This window comes from Mercenaria mercenaria, chromosome 4 (assembly GCF_021730395.1).
Source record: "Mercenaria mercenaria strain notata chromosome 4, MADL_Memer_1, whole genome shotgun sequence".
In the NCBI taxonomy this organism is placed as follows: Eukaryota; Metazoa; Mollusca; class Bivalvia; order Venerida; family Veneridae; genus Mercenaria; species Mercenaria mercenaria.
In genome coordinates, this window is record NC_069364.1 from 29,292,407 (window position 1) to 29,313,434 (window position 21,028).

Genomic DNA, 21,028 nt, shown 5'->3' on the forward strand with positions numbered 1-21,028 from the left:
TCCTCATTAATCATTAGCTAAACATGCTGGAAGTTTGAATTAGCGTTGAAAAAAAAACCGGACCATTTGACAGGTAAAATGGTCCATTTGACAGATTCTTTTTCATTAGTTAGTTGTAAAAGGTTTAGTGAAGCTCTATAGCCGGTAATCGAGTCTCCGTTCACCACTAAATAGGATTAAAATTAATGTTTTATTATCTTAGAAAAATTGAGCCTGAAATCACCATCTGCAGGCTACTCACAGGCCTCCAGTAGGACACGAACCAGTTACATGCAGGGATCGGAGGATTATTACCCTTAGACCAATCATAGCGCGCAGCATGCACCTTTACATTTAAATAACTTGTTTTGTTTACTGTTTGGTCCACCATTTCCGTAACAGGGTTCTCTTAATTTCTTTTAACCTTTACCCTGCTAAATTTCTAAAATGGACCGGTCCAGCACTCAGTTTGGGCAGTATCATTTATTATTTGAAGGGATGTTCACTGAAAATTTACTGACTGAATAGCGAACAGTGCGGACAATGATCAGACTACACGGATGTGCATGCAGTGATCACAAAGGCAGGCTACAGAACACCCTTTATGTAATACTTATACAGTCAAATTTTCAACATATTTTGATTAATTTTGAATTAATCATCAAAGCAACATTATGATCGATGTATTTTCAGCAGTAAGTTTTAATTTAAATTTTGACTCTACTTATTGGCAAATTGTCAAACAACGTTTAAATGTCTCTTAATTTGCAAAAAATATTATTCCAACTTTTTGTGTAAAATTTCGAAATAAAAACTCGAAATTAAATAAAATTAATATTTCGCAATATATCTAAAAATTAAAAAATATCCTGCTACATGTACCACCAGCGTGTACCTATAAATTGATTATAAGTTACATTTAAATCATGCATAATAATTGCGCAGCTGCTACGGAATTGGTGGATTGAACAGTTGCTGTGTCCCGCGATTTAAAGTCTCATCCGAAGTTTTAGTTAAAAAAAAAAAAGAAAAGGAAAAAAATCGAGTAATCTTAATCCCGACTCCCCGTAATCCGTCACCGATTTTGTTATTCAAGGGCACTAATTCGGTCACTACTCTTGATCGATTTTGCAAATCTGTCTGTTAGATTTATTTACCTTTCATATATGAAGCAATTTTGCGGGAGTTTTTCTGGCAGTTCGAAAAAAGAAATTGTTTCAGGGAAACAACATTTAAATTATTGTTTGTTTTTATTGGTTTTAAAAGTATTAATTAATAACAATGTAATTGCATATAATAACATATGAGCCGCGCCATGAGAAAATCAACATAGTGGGTTTGCGACCAGCATGGATCCGCGCAGTCTGGTCAGGCTCCATGCTGTTCGCTTTTAAAGCCTATTGGAATTGGAGAAGCTGTTAGCGAACAGCATGGATCCTGACCAGACTGCGCGGATGCGCAGGCTGGTCTGGATCCATGCTGGTCGCACACCCACTATGTTGGTTTTCTCATGGCGCGGCTCATATAGAAAACGTCCAAATGTTCATATGTTACATTTCATGCTCTTCTGAATTTCACAAGTATATTTTATAGACACATAGAGGATAAATGCTTTTCTTGTCAACCGCCGAGCAAAATGTCTGCTTCATCTGTGGATTGAACTCGTGGCCTCTGGATTGATAATCCAAGTTTTTTTCCCTTGCTGAGTCAGCCCTATTTAACGGTCATTCGTTTCTGTTCAACCGATCTCTGCTTTGTTCTTAACTAATCAATAATCAATTATTGTACAAGTGTTAATCATTTTCTGATAATGAAACAATTATTATGTAAATGGGCACTAATGAATCATCTAAATTACTTAGAATATCGATAGTATATCGTTTCGATACAAACTATTTGTTTCTTGTTACCTTATATTTTTTTCGACTGGCCGGCAAACATATACTTTAACACTGTTATTTTGTTGTCTATGCACGTTGTTTTCTCGGCCAATACTTTTCATGTACCAAAATGTCACGTGCCGTGTCTTACCATTGAACTGTCGCGCTATGTACCGTACTTTGTACCCTCCGCGCGTCGTGGTAAAAAAAAGAAACACGACACTACGAAGGACTTTACAGGATTCCGTAGTTTGTTAATAGTTTTTTTATTTGTCAAAGATACTGTTGACTTATTTTACCTTAATATTTTTATGTGGCTTCTCATTCACGACATGAAACGAAGTGTATTACAATTGCCTAAATATTTTTCAGCGGGAGTTCCTTATCAGTAAATGACATCAAAAGCAACACGCACACACAGGAAGAAATGGGTGCTAATGTATAATTAAGCTTCAAGTTTTCATGTATTTCCCGGTGATTGCTTTATAAATATCTATTTATTGAACATGTATTTTTTTAGCTGAATTTGCAGTGTGTTTATTTGACAGAAAAGATATTTCTTACAGCAAGTATGACCCCCCACTTTTGTTGTGATTTGTATGAGTACCGACAATGTTATTCTATAAAATTTTGGTTAGAGATGGTCCTTGTATCAATTGCAGCCATTAGAAGTTTGTTAAGACTAGCTATTTTTTTTACTTTTTTTCAGCTTAACTTTATCTGCCATAGTCTTTCGTGGTGTGAAGTGATATGTCTTTGTCAGTCTTATCTGTCATGGTCTCTCATGGTATGTCGTTGTCTGTCGTAGTATGACGTGGTCGGCTTTGACTACCGTGGTCTGTCGTGGTTTGTCGTGCTTTGTCATGGTCTACCGTATCTGCCATGATCTGCTGGTGTCTGTCGTGTTTTGTCACAGTCGAACTTATCTGCCGTGGTCTATCGTTGAGTGTCGTGATCTATCATGGTCGGCTTTATCTGCAGTGGTCTGTCGTGGCGAGTCATGTTTTGCCGTGGTATATTGTATGTGCCGTGATCTGCCGGTGTCTGCCGTGTTTTGTCATGGTCTACCGTAACTGCCGTGATATGTCGCTGTCTGTCGTGTTTTGTCATGGACTACCGTATCTGCCGTGATATGTCGGGGTCTGTCGTGTTTTGTCATAATCGGACTTACCTGTCGTGGTCTATGGTTGAGTGTTGTGATGTATCATGGCCGGCTTTATCCCCAGTGGTCAGTCATGGTGAGTTATATTTTGCCATGGTCTGCCTTATCTGCCGGGGTCTGCCGTGGTCCGTAGCATGCCGTAATATGTCGTTGTCTCGATCTGTCATGGAATAAACTACTTATTGTATCCAAGTTAACTCAGTGACAGCGAAAGACAGGAAGATTCATTTTAATTTTCATTTGTGTCATACATATTGAATTTGACATGATAATACAATATGTAATGTTATTTTTACTAACGTACAAAATCGAGCGATGAAGCGTTAACATGGAAACGATAGTAAAATAATGTGAGATCATTTTTATCACTCGAAATAAAAGATAAATGTAATATCGTATTCTTTTCGAGTAATAGCTTGCAAGTATTAAAAAAAATAAAAATAAAAATAAAATAAACAAATAAAATAAACAAATAAAAAACACACACGCATTACTGACGTGAGTACCTTTGACAATTCTTCATTTAAATGATTGAAGAATACTCTGACATTCCTTGAAATCTTTCTACATCAATAAAATGCCGCAGAAATATAAAGCCTCCTTTGAAGAATTCTTAAATTTACAGAAAATAGTACTATTAAGTTGTATTCAAGAGGAATTATGTTCTTTTTTCAATAAGGCTCTCAATGGAGTATAAGTTTAAACAAAAATCTTTGGTCTTTCTGTAACTTTTTGTAACATTATTAGCCAATTTTCTTAAACAAGTATAGAATAGCTTAAATACCCACGCGGAGTAATAAATGTTAAAGTGGCTTGAAAAATTTCATTTATCATTTGAACAAAAAAAAGGAAACATGTATTCCTCGTATTTATTTTAGTAAAATTCAACTAACCTATCAGTGAAGTATACAATATGGGTGCACGCGGAAAGGTTGTACCAATTAAAATCATAAAGCGCTGACTTGATAAGCTTAGTTCGAATGAAATCGGCTGTAAAATTGACATGTTTCTACCCCGGATTAATTTTCACACAGACTTTTGCAGTCCCATTCTTTTCATTTTCAATATTTGCCATATTCTAGTTGACGCGACTTAGTTTATGATAGAGATAAGGCAGCAAAGCGTTTAAAGTGGGCCTAACCGAAACATTGATAGCATTTATAAATACCGCTGATCCGTGAGCTTTTACTGTCTTTTTATCAAAAATCTTATTGTTGTAAAATTTTACCTTACGTATGAATTGTGAATCTGCTACAACGATTCTTTAGGCAAATTGGTACACTTTCCCCCTTATAAAACTCGTTTAAATATGGCGAATCTTTAATGTTCCTATTTAACTATTGGAATGAATATTACGTTAATACGATTTTATCCGTTTCATATATCTAATTTGTTGAAATATTTTATTTTTACTCGTCTTACCGTAAAGAAATTCAGAGAGGTATGATAAGTTAACAAACTTTTGCAGGTAAAGTCATATTTTTATGTAAAGATTCAAAGGAATTACAATTTTCCTAATGTACAATTACCCCCTCTCCCCCCCGCCCCCCCCCCCCCCCCACCCCCCACACAACTTTTTTCTGTAGATCGATAGAGTGAAAATTGTTTCCGTTAAAAAAATGTCTGTGAATGCACGATATTGTAACGACCTCGCGATTGTTAATTGCAACAGCAAAAAAAAATCCATTTTATAATTCCACATATAAAGGGAAGTAATTGCAAAATTATTTTTCTCTGATTGTACCGGTAATACTTCTTACTCTTACAACATAACTCACAGTAAAATTAGGGTACCTTTTCTGTTATAGATGCTCTTTGTTCACATATTTAAAACCTATTACTGCCTCTGTGACCAAAAAAATGTATATAACAAATTGTCATGTGAATCCACAATGATTTTGATAAATGTCTGTATTTAGCAACATTTTTTAAAGTGGGGATATGCAGAGTTTATATCAATACGTTAGCGACATTTAAATTTACAAATATGAATCCAATGTTAAAAAAACAAAACGCTCCAGTGTGGTCGGTTAAAACAGGAAGAAACCCCCAAATTGCCTTTCCATTGACTCACAGTAGCTAATCTTACAGAGTTTCAATTGCGTACAGTGACTCTCCTTACAACATAATTGACTTGTAATTTTAACTATGACGTTGTTATAGTTCTACTGGGTTCGATCAGAATGATTTACGACATAGCAAGTAATCGAATTCATACGAAAACAAGGTTTAATCAACTTGCATCTAAGCAAATTAAGACAGGGATCAATTTTCTGTAGAGTCGGAATAAAAAGGGATGTTTCCTTCGAGAAGAGATGCTCATCATTATTTTTTGATGGAATACGTTTAAGGTTTTAAATTTTATATATAAAAGAAGCATTTTTCTAACTTGTTACAATTATAAAACATTTATGTTGGCGCTGCGAATATCTTAATATTAGATTACATAATTGGATTGAATGACTATTTTGTGTAAAAGTATTTACTTTGAAAGATAAGAAAATAAATTCGTTTCTCTTAATTTTGACAAGTGCTTAAAATAGTTTCCAATTTCTGCAGTGTTATCTGGTTTTCAAAAGTAACCACTGGTACGCAGGTAGACAAACACATTTTGCATTGTTTGTGAGGACAAGAACACTTGAGAAACAATAATTCTTAAATAATCGCAGCTAGAACTAGGACGGTACGAAAATTGAGAGGGTGAATAAACATTGACAATATATTGTGATTTGACACCAACTCTGATAATAGACTGTCTTCGTAAAGTATGGACAGAAATCAGTCTATTTGTTGGGAGTACTAATTTTCTTAAATACGTACTGTTATTCATCTACTTGAAAGCAATTAAATTATTGTATTTTTCTTTTAAAAAGTCGTGCCTTCTCGAGCGAAAATTACTTAAAAGAAGACGAAGATTTATAAATGTTGCTCTGCAGATTCACGTGCTCTGAATTATAAATGGTTGCATAGACTCGAAAAAAGTCGTAAATAGAAGAGAAATAAATAAACCTCCACAACTGAAGAGTTAAAATGACTTCCGGTAAACTTGATGCTGAATATAATTGTATGAGGCGCCGGATGAGCAGGGCACGAGGCAAAGTTGGAAAAGGACCATCGTTTGAAGGTGTGTATCGAAAATATTTAGAATCTTTTACTTTTTTAAATATTTATATTGGTTTATGCTTTTCTGTCTTTACTATCGCAACAAATTTCCTATTGTTTTTGAGGAGGAAAGGGACATAATTCTAAAATTTGAAAAGTTTCAGGAGGGTTCTCATGTGAACAGATGAATACAAACAACTGCCCTTCTAGGCTTGCTTCTGCTTTTTCTATCTTAGCAGCATTTTCTCTTAGCTCAGATTATCTGTGTTTTATTGAGATATGGATAAAAGGGACATAATTACAGAAAATTTGAACAACTTGAGGAGTTATCTCTCAAGATAAAAAACAAAGTGCTGCCTTAATGCCCAGTCACCGATACATCTGTAAATATTTTGTCAGTAAGAAAAACGTCGACAGATGAGCAGATAGGTTCAAGCATGTTAATTCTTTATAACTAATATTGATGAACACATCTAAAATTCCAACGACGATTTGAGTAAACTGAGCGCTAACATTTATTAATAAGTAATTAGTTCTCCTGATATCCCTCATTCTGGTAAATTTCTGTAATGAACTTGTCCATCTTTCAATCTGGACAATATCATTAACTGTTAAAAGAGGTATGCAGGCTGATCATGATCTACACTGGTCGCGAAGGCAGAATCAATCGTGTCCAGCATGATAAGGGTTAAATAATAATAAACATATTTATATCTTATTGCCCATTTGGCACGTTTTCCTAAGTGATAAGTACAGTTTGAAACGCTATGGCGGTGTTTTGTTTTAAATGACTTATGTGTTGTTGTTAGTACTGAAAATAAGGAAATAGTTATACACATCAAATATAAAACTGAGAATTATTCAAATCCGCCATTATGCGAATACCAGTTTTCTCACGCCATTTTCCTATTAAGTGTCTATATGCCTATTTGTTTCTTTCATCAGATCTGACATTTTCTTCTTTTGACATTTGTTTTGCTCTGACGAAGATTTTATGACAGTTTTAATTTCGTAAGACAAAAGAAGCGCAGCTTTTACTTATTTTTTATCACACGCTTCACGTCGCGGGAGTGTAATAAAGCCATTATATAAATATGATAATACACAGAGCCTCGCATTTTATTATTTTATTCAACTCGACAAGACACTCATGTAATATCCTCTATATATTGTATGAGTTTCCTTGCAAGGACAACATATTTCTTAACCAAGACCATATTCTGTCTATGTTGTATATGTATAATTTCTATATTTATTGTAGTATATCTCGCATGTAAAATAAAAATAAAAACACAGGTCAAGTGTCTATTAAGATACCGTTATATTATTATAATGCAATTAAACAAGAGGCACGAAATGGGATATTCATATCTACTACCTTACTTATAAGGTGCGGGCTTTTTTTCTCTCTCTCACCAGAATAGAGCTTTTCAAACATCGGGGGGAAATTTTCTAAAATCGTCTTGAATGAAAATCAGTGGTACAATTTCCATAACTACCTCCAAATACAAGAGAGCAAATTTTAAAACCATAGATATCTATATGTAATTGAGTACTAACATTGCACAGCGAAATTTTATTTTGATACTTTAAAACTAGTTTTTGCTAATGTTTTAAATCGTACGGGTTTCCCTACACCTTTTTTTTCCATTCAATTGAAATGCCGCTGTTTAATAACATCTGACCTAAAGCCACACATCGTCCATTTTGGAATTTGATATTTTCCTGCGAGTGGTCTAAATTTTGCACTCCGTCCTGCTTTTAGAACAGGACTAGTAAACACCCGAGAAGGTCCATTTAGCGACCAAATGCGAGAGATCTGAACCATTTCAATTTGAGGTCAAATATCTTTTTGGCTCATTAGTTTTCTCCATTCATTGACGTCATTTCATATGAAAGTTATTGTTTCTATTTGAAATGAATAAAAATGTTTATAACCATTTATATGTAATATAATATATTATCTCAATTCAGTGTCAGGACAGAGCAAAACTATCTGTGTTTCAAAAATGTGATAAACATGAACAGTTGCCTAGGCGAAGTAATACATTTATGTTTTTGTAAAATAGTGTACGTGTTATTTCTAGACGAACAAGCTTCTGACTCGACTGTTATGGGTTTTAGCTAGGCGTCCGACAGGATATACCACTCGATCGTGGAGCAATATGAGATTTATAAGAGACAACCCTGTCAACTTGATAACACAGGTGGCAGTAACGTACCTAGGATACAGTATAGGTCCATGGGCCATATGCACTTACATTTATTACAATTATAATGTTTTCTTAGGAAAAAAATGACAAAAAGCCATTTCGAAAAAAATTTTGCTCCTGTGACAATGAGCCATCTACAAGGTAAGTATGAACAGTTTCACACGTGCATTGCTACCAGGTCCGTATTTTTTTTTCAAAACAATATTTCCTTATCAATGATTGGCCGCCTTTTCGGCAAGAGATTAATCTTTCAGAAAAACCTTACTTCAAAACCCAGTTCCAAACCGTTTACGCATCACGAGCGAGCAACGGCGTACAAAACGATAGTGATTTCTCCACCCGAAAAAATCCCACACATTTTTCGCACCGAAGTCTCCCCCCTAAAACAAATCAAGTACACCTTGTCAGTTAAAAGTTGCGCTACAAGCAGTCAGAATATGCTAAATGTAAACTAACAAGACTAAAAGTAAGGTTCAATTCTACTTTATTACTTACCAGTTGTTATTTATTTGAATTTGGTAAATAATCTTCGTGAGCCATCGCTGCTTGTTTATATTTGGGTACTCTTTGGATTTTATCGCTACGTTTGAAATACGTAAACTGTCTCCGCCAATGAAAACGTTCTTTACAACCACCGTTTTGTCAACGGTAATCATGGCAGGCGAAAGTAATTTTCGAAAGCGAAAAAGTTAAATTGCAAATTTGTAAGTAATTACGAAGAGTCAAACCTGATGTTCGGTCTTGCTAGTTTGCATTTGGCCAATTCTGACCGGTTGTAACGTTATTTTTAACTGGGACGGAGTACTTGATGTGTTTTAGGGGGGAGACTTCGGTGCGAAAAATGTGTGGGATTTTTTCGGGTGGAGAAATCACTATCGTTTTGTACGCCGTTGCTCGCTCGTGATGCGTAAACGGTTTGGAACTGGGTTTTGAAGTAAGGTTTTTCTGAAAGATTAATCTCTTGCCGAAAAGGCGGCCAATCATTGATAAGGAAATATTGTTTTGAAAAAAAAATACGGACCTGGTAGCAATGCACGTGTGAAACTGTTCATACTTACCTTGTAGATGGCTCATTGTCACAGGAGCAAAATTTTTTTCAAAATGGCTTTTTGTCATTTTTTTCCTAAGAAAACATTATAATTGTAATAAATTTAAGTGCATATGGCCCATGGACCCATACTGTATCCTAGGAACGTTACTGCCACCTGTGCTTGATAAAGGCCTTGTCTGACCGGACCAAGCAAGTTACTGAAGAGGGAGCCACGTCCCGCCAAGCATCTGTGGCCAATTACTTTCAATATAATCGATTGAAAGGGGTTATTAATAGATTCAATCTAATCCGTAATATATTTTGCTGTATCAGTTCTAATCCCAAACTCACTGCCTCCAACAATGTACTTACTTGCTTCTCCTTCTTTTTACCCTTTTTTGAACTCAGCGTCTGTTCATTTTTTTGTCGATAATCGGGAAATTATAAAAATCGCTTGTAACTTGTGCGATTGTTTGTTTTTAGGAATCATATTAATGATTTTGGGAAGTATCACTCGGGTCGTTTTTATCTAGTATCTCGCAGAATTCATATAAATTTTGAAAGCTTCTTACTACCTTCCTACCCATCCGTACTAGAAATGTGTTCGTACCTAAAATAACTCAGTTTTCTTCTTGAAACTGTGTTCCTGTTTACCAATTTTTCAAGTAATATGCAACGTTATGGGTAATGTCATGTTTGAAAGAAACGTTAAAAAACCGTCAGTACATGCTTTTGGTAGTGTTGTTGATTTGTGGGCCCCGGCTATGGATATTTAAAACATGTTTACAGAATGGTAATTAAAAATTGTACCGGAATTATACATCACATATGAACACAATATATTTAGTCGTCGTGTCATGTTTTTAATGCAAGGATAGCGACAATACACATTTGTTTTGTGTATTAACATTTGATTTTACGTACTTCATTATTTCATCAACAACTTGAACAAGGATTGGACATGCAGACAGGCAGCAGATCACCTATTCTTAAAGGGTCATTTTGCTTTGTTTAAAATATGGTTCCCACATTTTTTTTGCGAACATGAAATATAGGGTCATTTTCTTGTCATTATAAGTCTTATTTTCAATAATAATTTTCACATGTACTTGTCAAAAGTTTGAATATTTGATTAACACAGTAGAAAGTATTATTTAATCCATTGTTTTGATTACCTCCCTTTATGGCTCTGATTTTATAAGTTCATGTGTAATATTGATAGTAGTACTTTTCTAGCCATTTAATTATGCATGTTCTGTATTTGGACAGCTGCATTATCTGATATTTTTAACATAAAATTAAAAGCATTACGGAACTTCAAATTACTACAATGTACAAATTATAAGATTTAGCAAGATAAACGATTAAAGGAACTGCAAGTACCAGTGTATTGAATTACATACCCCCGTGGAATAAATGAAATATTACATTAGGTGTTACAATGTGATCTCTAGTACAATGCCTCCAATTATTGCAAGTCTGAAAAATTAATGACCCATCTATAGTATTCTTATGTACGGTAGGTGTTATGCCCTCGGTTCTCCTAATAGTGTTATCATTATTGCTTAACAAGACTACCATAAGTACGTATCAATTAAATATTTAAGGTAAATATTTATAATTATTCAACATTTCAAGCAAGATAGTTATCCCCATTTAGAACATAGACAGATACAATTGACTTTTAAATCATGCTCGTAAAGTTGAACATGCAACAGATAACTCCATAAATGCCTTGATCAATTAAATTTTAAAAAAAAGAAGTAACTAAATCAAACAATTGACGAATTATATTCAAGAGTTAGCTTGAGTCTATAAATGGTTGCAATATTAAGAAGACATATTTATGAAATCGAAAGAAATTACTTTATTAATAAAGTATTTGATTACTTCAGGTTACAATTACACTATATTTCGTACGATTACGGTTACATAAAATTGAATAATCAATATTACAAGACAGGATGTAAATGACTACATCTGATTACGATAACACTACACCTTTTCATGTTCGATTACAATTATAATAATGTAATGGAAATAAAAAGATTACATGGCAGAATGTAACTGATTACCTCTGATTATGATTACACAGTACATATTCTTTTACGACGATGATTACATTTAATTGAAATATCAAGATAGCATTACATTAACACTTTGAATTACGATTACATCATGTATGCTCAGAACCTGATATGGTATTCTCACATCAATAGGGCGAAAAAATAAGAACACCACTCTGGTCTTTCTGTGTCTCATACTTCGCACTTGCAACAAGGAGACTAGCTCTTTCTCGCTTGTCAGGGCAAAGACTGAGTGCTGCTTCTCTGCTAGGAACGCGCACACAAAGATCTTGAGTTTGGATCTCTCGCATCCAGGCGAGCCTAAGGCACCGTTGATGCAAGGCTGTTCATGGTTTGATTGCGGTTCCCCAACAGCAGTACCTCATTCCAGCTGCAAGTTCGTATTGGTCATGCAGCATCACACTACTTAAACTCTTTTTCCGGAGAACTACGTCAGTATAAAAAAGCTGCAAGGTACAATAGCCGAGGCCCCTGATTTGGTTTCATACAAGCAGGAGATTTCTAACCACTTCTATTAATGTTTTTTTTTTTTTTTTCGCAGCTACAAGTAGTCGCAAAAGACTTTCTGCATGTCACCATTCATAACACAAGCATACTTGATTAAAAGTCCTTTTCGCCCAGGAAAGTACACCATGTCTCATGTTTCACCCCTTTAGACAATTCCATTTATTTCATGCTTTAAGTGACAAAGCATATTTTGTAGACAGTCAATGACCCTTAAGAGATAGTGTTTCTTTCTCACGTTTTATTGAAAATGTACGAACGTTAAAACCGGCACGTCCACGTGTGTAAGCACAAGTAGAAAAACATGAAAATAAAATTAGACAACATGTTTTTGAGAAGTAGAAAAATGTACTTGTAAAAGTTTCTGGCATTAGTGTTGATTTTCCCCCCAAGCACGAACACACGACCGAATTAGAGTTGAGTCAGTTCAGTTAGGTACATTGTTTAACGGATTTCAATTTACGCAATTTCAACTGAAGTAACTGAAGCTTAAAACAAAATTAGCCGTGAGGTTCAGTCAAGTTTAATAACGTTTGTTTGAAGTAGTAATGTTATCGAATGCTAATTATGCTATACAATGAACTTTTCAATCACATTATATACCGTGAAATAGACGCGAGTCCCATAATCCATCTGTTTGTCCGCCTTCCGCGCCTGTATCGTAATAAAACATATTAGCGTCTGATGGCCCTTTCGCGTTTCCGTAAAATCAACATTTATTATTCGAAATTTAGTTTGAAAAAAAGTTCTGAAATGGGTAGGTCTGCAGCTCTCAAATACAGAAATATCGAACATTCGAGACACATACTGACACTTTTAGACATCATCAAAAAGGACCTTGAACGATTTGACGGAGTGCCAGAGATCTCCATATACCCTTGCACCGTTACAGACCCCTGTGGGATTTGTGTTTATTCCGAGTTCAAATATTATTTTTCTTACTAGATGAAAAGTTGACAAGTCGTGCTAAAGCCCAGATATTTTCAAATCGTTAGAAAGTGCTGGAAATCGACTCCCCATTAGCAAAAGCAAAAAGTCCACGCGCATTCATTTTTACCCTAGTCACACATACGGCGCGGATAGCTACGTCTAGCCACGGATAGAAACGTAGTAATCCGTATCGATCCGTACCTGAGCCGTACGGATTGGTACGGATTGATACGGATTACTACTTTAAGGTACGGCTCAGGTACGGGTCGATACGGACGCTTCTTTCTGTAGCTAGACGTAGCTATCCGCGCCGTATGTGTGACTGAGGTATTAGACGGGGTGACCTCTACGCGTGACCCCTGACTACAGACTTTCGTTTACAAGTTTAGCCTATTTAGTTTCATTTTCTTTACTTCCGGAAAAAGCTAAAGGTCGTCTGGCGTCGTTTTCTGTGTTGTCAAAAACATACGTATGCCTGGCGAGATAGTATAAAAATGTGCCCGTCGTCCTAAGAAAATTATGTAACGTTCAAAGTACAAGAATCTTTTTCATGAAACCTTACTTAGACAGGATTATTTGTTTGGAGAATACGCAGGTTCTTCAGTAAGTTTCAATATAGAAAATATGGTTTCCATGGTAGCAGATATGACGAATTCCCCTTCAGGGTGTTCGGGGTGGGGGTGGGAGGGGAAGGGGGGGGGGGGTAACTTTTTTGCTAGGCAATAGTCTCGACAGGTCGATTTTGTTTAAAAACAATGAAAAAGACCGAAACTTCCGAATCCCATGATGGCTTTTTCCACTTGCTTTCTGCGCACACAGTTGCAAATGCATTGGCAAGCTGAGAAACAGCTGTTGCAATACCTAAACCCCAAAAGACACATTTCTACATGAAAGTTGTCTCTCTTTGTTTGCGTAATTGGTCAATGGTAAACCAGTATTATGTACTTCAAAAATCTGTCTCTCTCAGTTCTGTTGAACATAAGCATAATAAACGGGTCACTGTCAAGCTGTTATACGGTGCCCCTAAAGTGACATGTTACGCACTTTTTTTTCCACTTAGATAATGTGAGACTTTTTTTATTTCGTTTAAACGAAATAACTATTTCGTTTAAACAAAATAACTAATTCGTTTAAACGAAATGATTTCGTTTAAAAGAAATCAAAAAAGTCTCACATTACCTAAGTGGAAAAAAGTGCGTAACATGTCACTTTAGGGGCACCGTACTTTTACAAAAATCTTACAACGTCTTTTTTCCGGCCATAGGCCGTATTAACACCTTTACTTCCTGTAAATATCTGGGGTGAAGGTCATTTAACAGCTGATTAAAACTGTACATTTTTATTGGTGGATGAAAAATTCCACAAGTTTTCGAATGGAATAGATAATATCTTCTTAAGGGGTGTGAAGGTGCTCTGAGCTGTATTGTTGGACAGTATAATCCGTTGCAAGACTCCTGTGGACTCCAGTTTACGTCATAAACCTGAATCCCCTCGGTAGTGAAACTGCGGCAGAGTTCGACTACAAACCTGCCAACTCTGCCACTCTGATACGGAGTGATCTCCCGTAAACAATTTACAGTCAACTCGTTCCCTAGTCAACTCGTTCCACAGTCAACTCGTCCCCATTTTAGTCATTTCGTATTTCTCGACGATTCAAAAATGGTCATTTCGTCCCCCACTTTCGGCCCCTCCTTTTCAGTTTTATTTTTTGTCAGACTTTCCTAGATTATGATTAATATAATTATGATGTAAAATATGTGTTCTGTAAAATATGTTCTACATTAAAAAACATGAAACTTTACTTTAAAAACTCAGTACTTTTTGTTTTGCTTTATAAATACCCGATCATAGATAAATGTGCAGAGTGCAGCTTAAAGTGTGCATTGACTAATGCGGCCGTGTATCTTCTTGTTTAATATGGGTCATGATTTTCTGTATCATTAAAGTCAGACATGTTACATTATAACACCGAAAAAGTATCCAGCTGCATTGCCGCTTTGTAGTTGACATATTCGATACAGTAGTAATAGCACCCATACCTATAAACATCATTAACAGTAACAATTAACCATGGACCTCATTTCATCGGGTGACAGGCAGTAACTATCAAAATTATATTACTTACAGACACACTCAGAAATTAATACCTTAAAAGCTTTCTTAAGTATTGACAGTCTTGTTAATGTTAAAATTAGGGCATTTATCATTTCAATGATACTTTGAAGACGTTATAAATACTTCCATATATGGTTCATAATGATACACTAAATGATGCACTAAAACGTGACCAGATTTAAATAGAAAAATAACGTTTGAAGTTTACCCCTGCATTGTCCATTTTGATTCTTTGGCAAATGGAGTTTAAAAGGAAAACCGCCTCTTTAAAGATTTCAGAGAAAATACATAAATAACATACTGTCCCTTGGGCAATTGTTATAAGTTCTTTTTCACTTGTTTTAAAAGTTTTTTAAGGCTGTGACTGAAGCGAATTTTTACATGAATTCTACACGTGTATTATCACCTCTCACTCGAAAATTGAGTTTGAATAAAGTGGGAAAATGAAACGCTACACTTTAGATTTTACCTCTGTGTTAAATTTCGATATAATTATGTTAAACTGAGTTCTAATATTGCAAAAAGTATTTTGATAGTTTGTAATTCACAATAGACAACGTGATATTTAAAGATAGTTAATGAAAAAATGACCTTTTCAATAATATTGACATAAAAACTTAACTGGCTATTAATCTTTTATCATTCTAAAGGAAATTATGGCGAATTAAGTCATAAAAGAAGATCTATATCCCTAATACAAACGTATTCATAAATTATCAATCAAGTAAATTTAAGAAAGGATTAAATTTCTTTTATATTTCAAGCATTTATCTTATTCAATTTTATAGTGTTAAAATGTTTCAAGTTCATTCAGTGGTTAACATCCTATAGGTAGAAAAGAAACACCGAGTCATGTTTAAATGCTAAAAAGCCAAGAAACGTGAAGATTTAATACACTGTAACTTGCATTATATTATATTATAATGGTTCGCCCTTGAACAAAAAACAAGTCATACATTCCACATAATGGAAAACTCAATGCGTATAGTTCTAAAATATTTAATACAGTCGCTCCCTTATTGTGTCATGTTTCAATTCAAGCTTGTTTTCACTGCTACAGGGTGACAGCAAAATATAGTTCTTGCTTTTTCTTTTCTTTTACACTAATGTAATGTTTTCTCATGAAGTGGTAAATAAAGACATAAAAAGTGATTCAGGCATTTGGAGTGGCATAGCCAAATAAATCATTTAGATTATTTTGACTAAAATTTTTACTGTCTGGCAACAAATCTTTCACTATTTAATTCTAAATTAGTTTGTATTTAATTTTACCCTGATTGGCTGCGGATCAATCCCAGATTATTACAAGTCCAAGGTTTTAACTACGAGAAATTCTCGCTTAAAATTTTATGTCAAGAAAATCTCAATTAAAAATCTTTCCTGAGAGATAGACCTGTAGGGTAAAGAGTGTCTCCCACCTAACTAAGAGACCAGTACTCGTTCTTTCCAGGAAAGACAGTTTCGCGTGTATCAGTTTTGTCTATTCGCAAAGAGTTAGGCTAATGCCTTGGTCACAAAACCGTACGATTTCCATACGGTTTTAAAAAAAGGTACGAGTCCACCAATTTAAGAATCCTTACGGTCTCTGTACAATCGTAGCGTCTCGTCACAGTACCTACGGATCCGTATGATCTTTAGAGCCTGCAATGGAAGGATATCTGTACGGACATCGCAGACAAGTCGTGCGGAGCTCGCGGGGAGCCCGGCGGTACCTCGAACGGTACTCGCGAGTTTGAACGGCGCTAGCACGGCACTCGTACGGTGTTTCACGGTGTCCTATCGACAAGAATAAACTAGTTTTGCGACGTCTGAAAAAAATGTCCTTTTGTAGCCGCGCAGCTGATTGTAATGCCCTGCGAGCCCCGTGCGGACAATGCACGTTCTCCGTACGGTGTCCTTAATATCGTACGGACATCGTACATTGACCGCGCGAGTCCCCTATGATAGTCGTGCAAGCATCAGCAAGCCTTGCAGTTTTCCAAATCCGTGCGATGCCCGTACGAGCTCTTCCGGGGCCCGTGCTGTTCCCGTACGGGGCTCTTGCGAGCTGCTCCGGACTTCGAAAATCTCAACGAGCTAGTAAAGAACTCGGGATCTCGGTGAAACATTTTCACCGAGTTCCCGAGTCCTCTACAAGGTCAAAAATTCGATGAAAATCTACTCGTACGGAGCTCGTAGCGTCTTGTAACCAGGATATTAGTTAACCTGTATCAAAAGGATTTTCTCTTGCTCTGTCCCTCTGGTCAGATCACTCTGTGTCTGTAGTAGTAGAGGACTGAGTGGCTGCCTTTAAGCTATGGAAAGCGCCTTTGGACGTGATTATCATGAAAAGAGCGCTGTATAAATTTGGTGTAATAGTAATAATATTATTATTAATAATAATAAAAGGTTGCTGAATGGTACATTTCATCAACATTTTGTATGATTACAGCTGAAGATGCGCCAAACCCGGACGAAGGAGGTTTCAAGGATTTAATTAAGTTTTGGAAGAAGCACGGGATTCCTATACCCAAAGATTTAATCTCAGATATGGCGGATGAAAATGGTATGTTGGACTGGCATTCTAGCTATTGTTTTAAGGTTATGTACACCACAAACACTTTAGCAGTGGAGATTTTATACCATTATTAGCTTTATGTGAGATTACATTCAATTAATGTAATACACAAAGCATGTATAGACATTAAAGAAAAACGTTAAGAATTTGACAATTACCATCTGCGTAGTAGATCTAGGTATTTATCACTTTTCATTTAGCATTATATATTTGGTATTTGACATTCAGTATGTGGCATTTCACACTTTAAATGACACAAAAGTCTCTGAAGGTAATTAAAGATGGGACGTTTTATCCTTGTTTTATAGCATATTTTTGAAAAGGAACTGTGTCAAAAAATCGTCTAAGAATGACTGGTATATGCAGTACGAGAATTTCATTGTAAGTTTTGAAATGTATGAAACAATAACGAGTAACTAACTGTCTTTATTAGGTGTTTTTAGCAAGCAGGCTGTCATATAACGGAAGTCAGGAAATTTCTTTGTGTTCCTAGTCTTTGATCAGTACCGTGACACCTTACAATTTGATTTTACTTTGTTTGGCCAAAGCTATTTTCGTTGGAAGTAAAATACCAAATAGACACAAACATATCCCCGTAGTGCTGACACTTTGGCGGTTTTATCAAAGGTTACACATCTCTGCTTAGTCTGCACTTTTTAACAGTTAAAGTACATGTCTTGTGGTTATTTAAATGTATCAAATGACAATATTTCAAGCGCCAACAGTATTTTGTTTCCTTAATCTTTGTATCTGATTATGACATACGCATACCCGTTTAATAATTGTGCATCCAACCAGTTGTATAACCGAAATGATTTTGTTACCGTTCATAGAATTACGTTCCAAGAATTTTAAAACTATTTTTTTCTCTAAAAATAGTACAGAAGTCTTCCTTATTGTTTTTTTTTTCCTTCTTCATTTAGTAAAACGAGCGAAGGCAAAAGGTCAAGGACGTAGACGATCCAGAGAATTAGAAGATCTGCACATGTGTGCTTCAACAGGAAAGTTTGACCTTGAGAAGTTAAACGAAAATGACGAAGAAGAATATAACAAAATCGGCGAGTTAAAGATTTCTGAAAATAAGGCACAAGCCACTAAAAAGCCATTGGCGCGCCGACAAACTGATTCGCAAATTGGCGCGAAAACGAGAGGAGGATCTTTGAAGAAGACAGGGTCAAGGCCAACAATGAACGGTGTACTTAGTCCCACAATTCAAAAGAAACCTATTGCACGGTCAGTTTCAAACAATAAATGAAAGAAAACTAAATGTTTTCGACTCCAGGTTGCAAACACTGCTGTGATATTATAAATTCTCCGTCCAAAGAGGGGATTTAAAAGTTCTATAAGTCTCTGAACTTTTTTTGTTTATATCTTACTAGACAGTGTTCATCATCCGTTCAAAAAGGTGTTACAAATAGCATCTTTGAATTTGCAATTTCTGTTTGTGTTTATATATAATATCATACAAAGCCATTTTAGGCAGAAAGATATAACTAGTGTTTACAGTGTGGAACCGCCCTAAACTGAGCCCTCGGCAAACTGACTGCAAGTTCTTAGGCGTTGATCTGAAATTGCAGTTATTACTTGCATTGTACATGTATACTCTTGTTTGCAATTTGGGATAGGGAACGTAGGCTCTGTGATTTAAACTGAAACAGTTGACCGTTGGTGTCTTCATGATTTCACACGTCATAATGTGAAACGTGAAATCGTGAAATATGAAATTATATCACAATTTCGTACTTCACAATTTCTCGATTTTTTTTTTATTTTCTAAAAATGTGAAATTGTGAAGTTTGAAATCGTAAAGTATGAAATCAGGAAGTTCAGGATTTCACACCGATGATTTTTTTTAAATTTCAACAATCATGAAATCGTGAAGATTATAATTTCATACTACACGATTTCAACTTTAATGGAAAAAATGTGAAGTAGTGAAGTGCGAAATTGTGAAATTCATGACTTTTTATTTCACAATATCAAGTTTTAGATCATCTAAATTGTAAAGTGTGAACTCAAGAAAGGTCAGCATTAATTCTCCCGCATTGAGTGTACGCGCACATTGAATGTACACTGTTAAACCTATGTTTCAGTATATCGTACACACAACACGTGCGTACATCCAGTAGGGGCGATTTAATGATGGCGAATCATGAAAGACACCACTGGTAATGATTCTGCTAATTCATACCACTGTATTGACTTTTAGTGTTATCACCTTTTTACAATTAGTTTAATAAGAGTTCTACTCAGTAGTTGTACCACTAGCAACCTTTATGTAGATACTTTCCTTTTTAGGGGTAGAACTGGGCTCAGATTGTTAGATGAAATGCTAATATTCTTTCGCAAACAACAACAAAAAATAATCAGTTTCTATAAAGTAGGAACCATCTGTCAGAACGAGACATAGAACATAGAACTACGTATATTTTTATTACATGCATATATATATACTTTCTTTGTACAAGTTCTTTCACGTGTATTTTTATGGTGTGTACAGTATATCATATTTGCAATATTGAGTATATTAATTAAATATTAATGTTGTTTGTCTATGAATAAATCTTATTTACATATGTATATAATAAAATCTTATTAAAATCATTTATTAATAAATTACATGTCGATTTGACAATTGGCTTATTGCTAGTTTTATCCCGTTTCGTCAATTTTATTCAGACCAAAGGGAGATAACTCTACCGAGTTACATATGACCGTGTGATTAAAGTTTTACTTGAAACGTCCAAGTGTATTTTTACGTTTCATGAATGACTCATATAAATGTAAAATTAAGGAATGTAACGTTATTGAGATTACTGTATGCCTAATATAATGCTCTTTTTGACAATAATTTATGAACATATAAAACAAGTTTTGTGTCTATCTAATTGTTAAGTATGGTTTGCCGGTCAATATTGCTCGAAGGATCGAAGGCAAATATTTTTGACTATTGACCGGCATGCGATTCCAACGGCATGCGTTTTATTACATGACATCAGAAATCACGTGTATTTTAAGCAAAATTAAGTGTTGAACTATAGTCCCCTCAATAGCACAAAATATTGACCGGCTTTTTATATAAGGAGTCATGTTAAATGTTACACTTATTGTTTTGGCAATTTGCAGTATAAATGATGATAGAAAATTAACAAATCTTTGTCAGAGAAGCTTATGAAATCACCGACAAGTCCAGTAGGTCTTTTCTTTATCCAGTCCTGTTACAAATAGATCAAACACATTTTCAGTCGGCTACTGAAAGCTAAACGGCGCATTTGCAAATATTTACATGTATATCGTATGAGAATCAAACATGTATGGGCACATGCCGTTCGTCTTATGGGCTGGTCAAGAAATGCCTTGTCACCATTTCGTTACGTTACCCGGCAATCATTGCAATGCCTCTTTCTTTGATGATACAAAATACGTGTTAACATTCAGTTTAACTAATTTTAAAGACAAATGGAAAGAA

The 21,028-nt window shown here is 35.2% G+C and overlaps 1 protein-coding gene across 2 annotated transcripts; it reads left to right on the top strand.

Annotated features, from left to right (window-relative positions):
* Nucleotides 1-5,192: 5,192 nt before the first annotated feature.
* LOC123551350 (uncharacterized) lies at nt 5,193-20,194 on the top strand. 2 transcript variants are annotated; one of them, XM_045340210.2, is made up of 4 exons: nt 5,193-5,372; nt 5,895-6,145; nt 17,434-17,547; nt 18,483-20,194. In XM_045340210.2, exons 2-4 carry the CDS (start codon nt 6,052-6,054, stop codon nt 18,812-18,814), a joined length of 540 nt encoding a protein of 179 aa, XP_045196145.1. In that variant the 5' UTR covers nt 5,193-5,372; nt 5,895-6,051; the 3' UTR covers nt 18,815-20,194. The 2 variants fall into 2 exon arrangements, with proteins under 2 accessions (XP_045196145.1, XP_045196144.1); XM_045340209.2 differs by having other exon boundaries at nt 5,193-6,145.
* The last annotated feature ends 834 nt before the right edge of the window (nt 20,195-21,028 follow it).